The sequence below is a fragment of the Acomys minous genome (genome assembly GCF_964271855.1).
Source record: "Acomys minous genome assembly, chromosome: 9".
Taxonomy (NCBI): Eukaryota; Metazoa; Chordata; class Mammalia; order Rodentia; family Muridae; genus Acomys; species Acomys minous.
Genome location: NC_140490.1, coordinates 6744961 through 6756218, shown reverse-complemented (window position 1 = coordinate 6756218; position 11258 = coordinate 6744961). Strand labels below are relative to the sequence as shown.

The 11258-nt window shown below is 52.5% G+C and overlaps 1 protein-coding gene across 3 annotated transcripts; it reads right to left on the bottom strand.

The window, feature by feature from the left end:
* Positions 1-70: 70 nt before the first annotated feature.
* Positions 71-11024, bottom strand: NDST2 (N-deacetylase and N-sulfotransferase 2). Of its 3 annotated transcripts, none has more exons than XM_084794949.1 (15): positions 10694-11024; positions 10029-10123; positions 5801-7107; positions 5505-5592; positions 5065-5219; positions 4697-4882; positions 4333-4461; positions 4028-4210; positions 3842-3938; positions 1923-2046; positions 1614-1788; positions 1254-1424; positions 1053-1162; positions 803-905; positions 71-701 (listed from the first exon to the last, which is right to left on the bottom strand). In XM_084794949.1, the coding sequence occupies exons 3-15, from the start codon at positions 6797-6799 to the stop codon at positions 576-578; spliced, it is 2646 nt and encodes an 881-aa protein (XP_084651075.1). In that variant the 5' UTR covers positions 6800-7107; positions 10029-10123; positions 10694-11024; the 3' UTR covers positions 71-575. The 3 variants fall into 3 exon arrangements, with proteins under 3 accessions (XP_084651075.1, XP_084651077.1, XP_084651076.1); XM_084794951.1 differs by having other exon boundaries at positions 1254-1352; XM_084794950.1 differs by lacking the exons at positions 10029-10123; positions 10694-11024 and adding an exon at positions 7533-7926.
* Positions 11025-11258: the final 234 nt, after the last annotated feature.

The following is an 11258-nucleotide window of genomic DNA, read 5'->3' as shown; positions in this document are numbered from 1 at the left end:
CTGATACCTGCTGTAGTCTAGGTTTTTTTTTTTCTTTCTTTTTTTCAACTGCAGTGAAGCAGACAAAACAGAAAAATAAGGATGTTTATTAAGGGTATTTCTAGCCCACAGCTAGGGCTCATATTCAGCTCTATGAGCAACTGTCCGACCTCATCCCCATTCAATGTGAATGACACTAGGGAGGCCAGGCCACAGGTAGATGCCACTGTCTGACTAGAAGGGCCCTCTCATGGGTAGGCGTAGACAGATAAACTGCTGGGGATAAAGAGGGAAATCACTGACTCAATACATTCTTCTACCCCCTTCCCTGGACCCTCTCTTCCTCACCTCCCAGGTTCATAGGTCAAAGGTACCTAGTACCTAGTACCATGGGGTACCAAGGAAAACCCCTTTATTAGGCCCCAAAACTATGGAAAAGGGATAGATGCCCTTCCCTTTTCAGCCATTCCAATCCTAGGGGCCACTGAGGTAGAGGGGTAAGGGGCCAGGCCACGCTAACCCCCTGTGCGCCCTGCTCTAAGGTGGCCCCTCAGTGAAGTTAGCAGGCTTTTTGCTGGTATGGAAAGACTGGGGCATCAGCCCACACTGGAATGCTGCAATTCTTCCCGAAGCCACAAGGGGGCTGGCTGTCCAAGCCGACTCAGCAGCTTTGATAGCTCCAAATTATGGTTCCGGAAAAAATCCGTAAGGAAAAGGCGAGACTGACGGGAGAAAAAAGGTGAAAGGGGAAACAAACAGTAAAGAGTGCAGCAAGAGCAGACCCTCGAGGTGGAGTGGCAACCGTGTCCCGGGTTTTACTTACCTCCATGTCCATGTCTGGGTACTTCCGGCCTTTGCTTTTCCCTAGACATCGAGTCTTACCACCTTCAAGTCCTTGGCACCAAAATCCTTTGTCCTCATCAAACCTACTCAGAGAAACAGGTATTGGGCGTCAGGGAGAAGGGAAGTCCAAGCCCCACAGACGCACCCCTCCCCTCCCAGCCCACAGGGAGAGACAGGTGTCCCTTCCAAACGGACCCTCCTCCCGTTCCCTGCAAAACCTGCGTTCCCACCTGAGGGTCCTCGTGTAGTTCAGAAAGGGGGTGATACCCAGGAACTTCTGGATGACCTCCATTGAGGCTGCTGGGTTGATGCGAAGTTCCTGCCCATCCACAATCAGCAGCTGAGGGGACAGGGATGTGGTTGTGGTGGAGTCTAGACTCCTAAGACGGGGCTGAGGCAAGGGTACCTGAGGAGGGCTCTGGAGGCTGTACCTGTCCGGAGGGATAGTAGGTCAGCCAGCGCTGCAGATGCGTAGAGTAGTAGCCAGGGACAAGACAGCGGTTCTGCAGGGAGCGGAGGACCAGGGGGGCCTGAGAGGAGGCGGAAATCACCTGGTAGAAGGTGAAGTTCAGAGCAGCTGGGTCTCCGTGTGCTCGCTGGTGCTGCAGGACACAGGAGAGGGGACAGGGCTGGGGATCTGACAGCCATATTCTTGTCTGGTGACAACAGCGTAGCTACCCCTCACTACGGGACAAGTTTAGTTTGCCTGCTCTCGTTCCTCTGTGTGTCTAGCAGTTACTACCTTCCCCACCGCTCCCTTAAGGCCTCATGTGCCCCGAGCTTCAGCAAACCTGGTACCAGGAGTAGGCCCTGTCAGCAGGGTTGGTGAGCACAGCGATGATCTTGGCTCTGGGCAGAAGGGCAGCCCCCCGCCGTGGTACAACCTCTGAGTCAAAGTAGGTGGCACTTTTTTCAAACAGGAAGTCAGTGCTGGCATTGGAAGGAACAGGGAAGAAGTCCATGTACCTACAGAGTAGCATAGGAAAAAGAAAAATCTCAGTGGCAAGACCAGATGCCGGGAGCTGGCAGGAGCTGGCGTGGGCTCTCTGTTGGAGAAAGCAACACTGCTCTGAGGAACACTCAAAGGGACCCAGTCTCACCAGTCAATACCCTTGTGGTAATTAGGGCCATTGAAGAACTGGATTTCCTCAAAGGTGCTGGGGCTAGGAAAGCTGCTTGTCACAGCTGGGTGCAGGCTCAGGAAGAAGTGAACAGCTGTGGTGCCTGTAGGGAGGAGAAGAACCAGCCTGGTCCAGGCGAGCAGCCAGCTGAGAATACTCACTTATGGGTAGTAAAACCCACTTCAGCGAGGGAAGGCCTGAGAGAGGCCCAGGTCTGGGCTGGACGGGGTGCTCACCCCCACCCCACCAGAGATGCTCGCAGACTCCCCTTCACGGCGCTCAGGACTGGGTCCACATGGTTGATGCTGACACTGAGCCATGGCCTCCGGCCTCTTTGCTTTCCTTATTTTGAGATTAGGTCTTATGAAATCGCCCAGGCATCCTTGAATGCCCTCTGTAGCTTAGCAGGCACTGAAGCTGATACTCCCCTGTCTCTACCTCCCAACTGATGGGATGACATGCCCGCACAACCAAGCCTGGTTATCTGACAGGTTTGGTTTTTGTTTTAATATTTATTTATTTTATGTATATGAGTGTTCTGTCTTCATTTGCACCTGCAGACCAGAAGAGGGCATCAGATCCCAGTGTAAATGGTTGTGACCCACCATGTGGTTGCCGGAAATTGAACTCAGGACCTCTGGAAGAGCAGACAGCTCTCCAGCCCCATCTAACAGATTTTAAAAATATTTTCCTAGTCATTTTTATTTTATGGGCATTGGTGTTTTGCCTGTGTGTACATCTATGTGAGGGTGTCGGATCTCGGATTTACAAACAGTTTTGAGTTGCCAGGTAGGTGCTGGGAACTGAACCCAGGTACTCTGGAGGAGCAGTCAGTGCTCTTAACCACTAAGCTCTCTCTCCAACCCCATCTAATAGACTTTTGAGACAGGGCCTTTTGTAGCCTAGGCTGGCCTCACTTGCTATACAACCACGGATGGCCTTGGCCGTATATCAAGTGAGGTCTTCTAATCCTGCCTGTTCCACCATACTAGCTTAATTCTGGGGCTGGAACCCAGGGCTTTGTGCGTACTCAGCAAACACGCCTGCCCCTATTTATGTATCTTAAACTCACCAAACGGAGCCAGGTGTAGTGGCTTACAAATGTAATCCCAGCACTTGGAAAACTGAAGCAAGGAGAACGGGATTAAAGTTGGTCTGGGTGACATGAGATTGTCTCAAAAATCTAAATAAATAAAATACCCAAATTTCACAGATGGAAGCCGGAGTCAACTAAGTGGTACAGTGGCAGCTTGTCCAAGGCCCGGATTGAGCTCTCACTGCCACCACAGCTGTCCTTGCACGCATGCTCTTTAGTAGTAGTGTAGTATTTAGTGGTTTTGAAACAGGGTCTTCTAATGCCAGGTGTGGTGGCGCACGCCTTTAATCCCAGCACTCAGGAGGCAGAGGCAGGCAGATTTCTGTGAGTTTGAGGCCAGCCTGGTCTACAGTCTAGAACAGCCATGACTACACAGTGACTTTCAGGATAGCCAGAGCTACACAGCAAAACCCTGTCTCAAAAACAAACAAACAAACAAAAAACAAAACAAAACAAAACAACCCAAACAAAACAACACATGATGAAAATAATTCCCTGGAGCTGTCCTGTGCACGAGTACACACATGCATGCAAGCACACTAAATAAACAATGTTTTAAAAAAGGATTCCTTTTCTTTTTGGCTTTTTGAGCCAGGGTTTCTCTGTGTACCCTTGGCTGTCCTGGACTCACTTTGTAGACCAGGCTGGCCTCGAAATCAGAGATCCGCCTATCTCTGCCTCCTGAGTGCTGGGATTAAAGGTGTGCGCCACCATGCCCGGCTAGGAATCCTTTTAAGAGACTTGATTAGTATAAGTAGGTATGAGAAGGCAACATAGGATAAATTGGATGTGGATAATTTACCTGTCTTCTGTGGTCCCACAATGAGGAACTTGGGGAGTCGATCACAGGTTTTCTCCTTGGACCAGATATCTTTGTGCCTCTTGTCATCACAGGGATTCTGAAGGTTAGGCCACGAATCTGATAAGGACTAAACTCACAAACCCTGACTCCCATCAGATCTCCAGTCAGCCTGAGCTCCAGCTTTACCTGCCAAAGGGGGCTTCGTTCCTGAGGAAAAAGTTCGAAGTACTTCTGTGCAAGAGGGACAGGAGGGAGGGTCTGCAGGCGCAGTCGTGTCCAGCACTGCAGGAACCGCACCAGGCTCTCAAAGGTGTACAGGCCCAGCCGGTCGTTCCCATAGTTGGACAGATGAGTCATAAAGACGCTGATCTGCAAGAGGGTGCCTGCACGTGAGACTCTGAGAGCCGCTTTGTCTCAGAACTAGCTTCAGCGAACAGAGGCGCAGGCCCGAGAGCACCGTGCCTCTCTGGCCTTCCCTTCTGGCACCTTACTGGATTAAGCAGCACTGTCAGAAAGAGTTCTCCACCTCGGATGCTCCGATCTAGCTCACGAGAACCTCCAGGATACTCATTATAGAAGATTGTGTGAGTGAAGAGGCCACATGTTTGCCGAGGGAGCACCTGACAGGAAAAGAAAATATATGGACAGATGAGGCTTGAATGGTAAGACGGAAAGCAGATTAAGAACCAAAGCCAGGAGGCCCTGGGATTCCCAGAACCCTTTATAGAGGCCTGGTCTGAAGTTACAGTAACAGAACTGACTATCTGCATCATCATGTTTTGTGGATGCCTCGGGCTGGCAGTTGATGGGCTGAAGGCTGTCTGAGGTCTGACGTTTGAGGTGGGAATCCCTTACCATGATGCCACTGTGGATGAAGCCGCGGCGGTAGCGAGCAGGGCGGAGATGGGGATACTCCTCAGTGCTGGTCACCTGGATGCCCCAGACAGATTTCCAGGCCTCATAGAGTTGCGTGTGGATGGGGTACACGCCCGAGTGGTGGGGGGCCACAGCATACCCCAGATCCGTAGGAATCCCATGCTCCTGGGAATGGCATAGACTCTCACCAGGACCTGGTGAAGTTTGGGGAGTAGAGGGTAAAGAGGGTGGGGATGCCTCCAAAGAAAGCAAACTGGAAAGGGTAGGAGAGGGTATCCATTAGGGAAGGTTAAAAAGAAAACATTATCTCTGGGAGAAAGTACAGGAAAGAGATTCAAGAGCCTCACCAAAGCGAACTGCTTGTTGAGCCTCATCTGGTCGGCCAGCACAGAGCGGTTGTGGAACAGGTGTGGCTGCATGTGGCTCCACATGTGCGGGAACCACCAGAACTCTCTGCGGTGCTTCAGCAGCATGTCGTCCCCTGCGTCCTCCTCTTCTGTCCCTGTGGTCATACACTGACTGCTGACCACAGCAGTCAGCCCCTATGCCCTGGGTTCTGTAACAACACTGAGCAGTTTCCAGTCTTGGGACATTATTGAACCCTGCCCAGGGCCCAGAGTTTTCTGTTTGCCCCACTGCCAAAGCGTTCTTCAGCCACCTATGCTAACCCACGTCATCACTGCACTTTGTTGCCAAACTCTGTCCCTTTCTCCAATTTGTGTGCCCAGAGTCAATAATAAAGAGACAGAGCAAACTAAAATTGGTAAGAATAGGGGAAAGGGCTCACCAGTGTGATAGAATTTGCCCGAGAAGCCCAGGTTGAAGGTGAAGTTGGGGACTAAGGTCCTGAGTTTGTTCTGGGTGGTCAACAGAGCCTGGAAGGAAAGTAGAGAAACCAAATCAGGAGAAAACAGCCTGAGTGAGAAATACATAGTAATTTAGCTTTCTTTCCAACTATAAAAGGCATAGTATACAATTATAAATATGTCTCTATGACCAGCTCAGAATCAAAGCAGACAACCTGACAGGCAGAGGCTGTAAATTTTCTAGCAAAATAAACAAAAGAGAAAGAGAAAAACTGACCTCAACATCAGCCACCTTCATGCGAGTACCTTCTTTGCCCACAAAGATGTCATCAATGTCCACTAAGATATAGCGGTCAAGGTCCAAGCAGAGGCGTTTCCCAGTGAGGTATGCGACAGCATCAACAAAAACAAGTTTATGGAGCCAGAAAGAAAGGCCGTGTCCAAACAGCACCCGCTGTATGCCATCATGAAGACCCAAGTCCTGTACCACAGTGGGGAGCCGGGCCCGCCGAAGAACTGGTCCGGGCACAGCAAGCTCAGCCGGCCGATGGCTGGCAATCAGCACTGGTTCATAGGTGCTATGGTTAGACTGGAAGATAGTCCAGTCGTCACCAGGCAGTGGGCCTGGCTCCAAGCGGCTTGGCCGGGTGAGATGCAGTAGTGGGGCAGAAGGGTTCACTTGGTAGTCCCGCAGCCCCAAGTTTGAGTGTAGGAAGAGGGGAAAGCCCTTGAGCTGGGCACTCAGCAGGCTATGCTCATGGGCTCGGAAAAAGCCAATGATGCCTACACCATACTCCACACAGTACCGATCCAGCAGCTCTCGACTCCAGGCATCCAAGTTGACGTACTTCAGAAGGTTCTCGTAGATGACCAAAACATAGCGGCCATGGGCATGATCAGTCAGCGTGGGCATATCCCCTCGGCCAGGTGCTAGCTCAGTGCTATAACGAAAACGACTAGACTCCAAGATGGCTACAATCTCCTGCCCCAATTGTGAGTATGCACTTTCCACAAACACAAGGACCACAGGTTCCGTTCGAGTTGTTTCTGGAGGCTTTGGGGGTCGAGGTGGAACTGGTGGCCTTGCAGGGCCAGCTGCCCCACTGCTACTACAGTCTCCCAAGGGCAGGGGCAACGGGTCCTTGGCCTTGGGGCTGGTGGACACGTAATAAGCCAAGAATCCCATGGAGACAAGACTGAAACCAATCAACAGCAGTATGAGGCGGTGCAGTTCCAGCTGCCGAGCAGGGCGTACCACCTTCCACAGCTGGAGCATGGCGAGGAGCAAGGAGGGAGGGATGGGGACCACCTCAGGAGACGGCAGGCAGGAGTGCTGTGGGCTGGAACTGTCTTGGTAGGGCAGGAGAATAGGAAAATAAGAGGAAGGAATTCTCTTAGGGTCAGTTCCCTGATGAGATGAACACAAATTCTTTCAACCCAGGACAGGAGAGGCAGAAGGAGCAAACAGGGTCTATTGGACAGACTCCACTGGCCTCAGGTCACCATGGCCTCCTGGCCCATGCCTCAGGCTGACACTTGAGCTCCCTCAGAAATCAGCAAAGTCCACAAGCTTGGCCCCACAATCTGTAAAGAAGAGAAATTGGTGGATTACTTCTTCCCTGGAAAGCCTGTCATTCGCCGTTCTCCTTATCCATCTCTTACCCATCTGATGATCTGCCTCTTCTGTGTGCGTGCGTGTGTGTGCATGTTGAGCCCAGAGGCCAATATCAGTGCCCTCCTTTATTGCTCTCAGATTCTTGACAGTCTCTTATTGAACCTGAAGCTCTCTGTCTCAGTTGGAATGGCCGCAGGGCAAACCCCTGGTTACACTTCTCCGTGCTGGGGGTGTGCACCTCCGCATAGCTGGCCTTTCATGGGCACTGGAACCTAAAGCCAGAGCCTCATGCTGCACAGCAAGCTCTTTCCCCACTGAGCCCTCACCCTAGCCCAGGTGCTTTGTTCTTTAGAAAAAAATTAAGCCTCTATAGACTACAAGTTGAATCCCATACCTTGGCGTCACAGCTTGCTCCCTTTCTTAGAATACCCAAATGAACATCCAAATCCCCCTATGCTCAAGCTGGGGCAGTAACTCAAGTTAAGAAAGAGGCAGGAGGATGGACCGAGGTTCCCATCCTGGGACTGAGAAGTCTGCTGGTGAGCAGAAGCTCTGGTGAGCTCTCTGTAACAAATGGATGGCACATCTTAGAAGTCTCATGACCCAACGAAACATCAGATAGGAGAAACTCATGAGTGCTAATCTTGTACATCAGTCACACCCGTTACCACAGCCAACAGCACTAACGGACCTGCAGTCATGTGCACACACACAATGGTGAGGGGACTTGGGAAACGGTGAGAGCTAATCATTCTATCAGCTTCTGAGCCCAGAACTTGAGGGCCCTTTCCTTTCCACTGCTTATGAAAAATCACCCCAGACCCTTCATTCCACCCACGCCAGAATCAGGCGAGAAGATGGAAATGCACACCCAGGGCAGGGCGTGTCATCACTGGCACCAAGGAGAAGCCAGAATGCCGAATCCAGGGTCTCTCCCTGTCCACTCTAGTCCTTCTTAAATTAAGCAAAGTATTACTATATCCATACTGCACAACAGCACAGGACGGTTCCTGAGCCACCCTGGAGGAACGTGAGGGAACGGAGGGAGAGAACACAGCCGGAAGGAAATCTAACCTGACAGACCGCTGGACGCTTACAGTCTTAGGAAGGCCGGCAGCTGGCAGTCTCTCTCTCCCACCCATTTCAGCCCATGCACCTCTGCCATGACCAAGCAGGGATGATAGAGGCCTTCAGAATCCAGAGATGACTTATGATGACTTAATCAGAGTTCAGCTTTGACCTGGGTAAAACTAAGTGACCTAAGACAGAATAAAGACTGTGATGATGGGCTGGAGAGATAGATGGCTTAGTGGGTAAGAGCACTGGCTGCTCTTCCAGAGGCTGTGGATTCAATTATTAGCACTGACATGGCAGAACACAGCTGTCTGGAACTCCAGTTCTGGGGTTCTGACGCCCTCATACAAACATACATGTAGACAAAACACCAATGCACAAGAAATAAATACACACACACACACACACACACACACACACACACACACACCCCTAGTTTAGAAGCAAAGCCTGTACCAGGCTCTAAATGCAGGGGTGAGGAGGTGGGGGAAAGGAGGGAGAGAGGAAGAAGAGGAGGGAGAGCTGTAGGTCATGGGAAAAATCAATTATTTTTATTTGCTTGTTTTTGTTTCTCTGTGTAACCCTAGCTGTCTTGGAACTGACTGCCTCACACGTGCCTCTGCCTCCCAGGTACTGGGACTAAAGGCATGCGCCACCACTGCCTGGCAGGAACGGCAGAATTCTAACAGAGAAAACTTTAGGTTAAACAGTAGTGAGAACTCACGGGAAAGCAAGCTGTACTCTGCAGGTATCACTCGTGTTAATAACAGTACCTACTGAGCACTCACTACTTGGTGGACGTATTTCTGAGAGCTTGGAATATACAAATAGACCTAGACTTAAAACAGCTTCATGGGGGCTGGAGAGATGGCTCAGTGGTTAAGAGCACTGACTGCTCTTCCAAAGGACCTGGGTTCAATTCCCAGCAACCACATGGCAGCTCACAACTGTCTCTAACTCCAAGATCTGATATCCTCACCCAGACATACATGCAGGCAAAACACCAATGAGCATTAAAAAACAAAAAACAAAAAAACCAGCTTCATTTATTACAAAGTCTAAATGAAACCGGGTGGGGGGTGGGGGCTGAGGGTAGGGGTGGCGCAGGCCTTTAATCTCAGCACTCAGGAGGCAGAGGCAGAAGGATCTCTGAGTTTGAGGTCAACTTGGTCTACAGAGGGAGATCCAGGACAGCCAGGGCTAGGTCTTGAAAAACTAAACCAACAACAACAAAATCAAAGTGCAAGTGATAAACAGTATAAAGTGTAATTCAAATTTTTTTCGGTTTTGGTGCCGGTGATGGAATTCCTGGCCTCGTGCCCACTAGGCAAGTACTCTACCTGGAGTTACAGCCCCAGGCCTTAGCATTTTAATCCTTTCCTAAGGGAGTAGTGGATGTATAGACATAATACTCTACTCGAGACACTGCACGTTCCTACTTAGCCACACAACCAGAAGGTTGAGCAACCGCCATCACACACACAGCAGAGGGCACTGATAAGCTGCTGCGGTCAGTAGGTCAGGTTTACTACATGCACTCTTAGTTAGGGATATCTTAAAGGTTTGTCAGGACGGAAACTGTAAGTCAAGAAACACCTGCATTTAATACCAGCTCAAAAATGCAAGGGAAACACATAGTATTAGTTCCACTTACACACACACACACACACACACACACACACACACACACTCACTCTCTCTCTCTCTCTCTCTCTCTCTCTCTCTCTCTCTCTCTCTCTCTCTCTCTCTCTCTCTCTCTCTCAGGCCCACTTACACACTTACACACACACACGCCCAGAGAAGGTTAGTAGCTTACCCAAGATCACAAAGCTCAGTCAGTGGACGAACTGGGATTCAAAGGTCAGGCCTGTCAAGCCCCTGAGCTGTAACCACTGCATTTTAGCTTCGTACCTAGAGGAAGCAGTGAGATTTAGGGAGGGGGTCATGTGAGAACTGTTGTGCGGATGCAGTGGCGTGACTAATATTGAGGGACGAACATGTGTGTGGCAACGGAAAGTTTCTGAGGAAGGAGAAACCGGAGGGTCATCAGCCGAAGCGGGCAGCAAACACAGGGTCAGGGAGGGCTGGAGGCGTGGGCCCCCCACTGGATAAACATCAGGGCCGAGGCTGTGGGAAGTAGGCGTACCGACTGGGGACCCGGCCTTGAGGATAGAGGGGAGACCCTCCTGCGGGAACTGCGGGAACTCACAGGCAGCCCACAGGTGGGGGAGCCGGAGGGGAAGGGGCAGGGGCGCGGCCGAGAGTTGACGTCCACACAAGCAAAGGCTGAGAGAGCCCCGTGTGGCCGGAATGAAGCGACTTGAGGGCAGGCCAGCGGCTGGGACGCGGGGCCGGGGCGCGCAGGGCCGGATGGGGGGCCGCCCAGGACGACCCCGCGGGTGGTTACGGTGGCGACACTCGCGGGAAGTCTGCTGGGGGAAACTGAGGGCGAGCGTGGACGGGAGGCTCAGGATGGCTCACCCGGTGGAGTGGGCGGCGTCCCCGCTGTCCCCGGGCCCCGCTGCGTCCCGGGGCTGCCCGGCTTCCCAGCTCGCGGGGCCTCGGGCCGCGTCGCGGCGACTCCGCCATCTCCGAGCGAACGCTCCGCCGCAGCCGGGCCCAACTACCGCTCCCACCCGGGGGAGGCGGCGCGCTGCGGCTTCAGGCGTCCGCTCCTGTCCGCGCGCTCTCCGAGCCAGGCCGCAGCGCGACCGGGATCTGGCATGAGCCAACGGCCCCCCGCGGTGCTCAGCCCGGCCGTAGCCTCCCAGGCCTTCGGCCTCGCGCTCGGCCCACCGGAGCGGACCCCGTCCTCCACGCCGGGTGGCACGGTCTGCGGAGCGTCGGGGCGGGCCCAGACCTCAGGCCGGTCCACTCAGCCCCGCCAGGGGGAGGGAGCCCGCGCACCGAGGGGCGGGGCCACCCCAGCTGGGCGGGGCTAAGGAACAGTCCACCACTGAAGAGCCTACTTCCTCCCCGGGATTCAGCAACCCAGGCTGAGTTTATGTGAAGTTTCTTCCTTGCGCCCCAAGGGAATTGGGGGGAG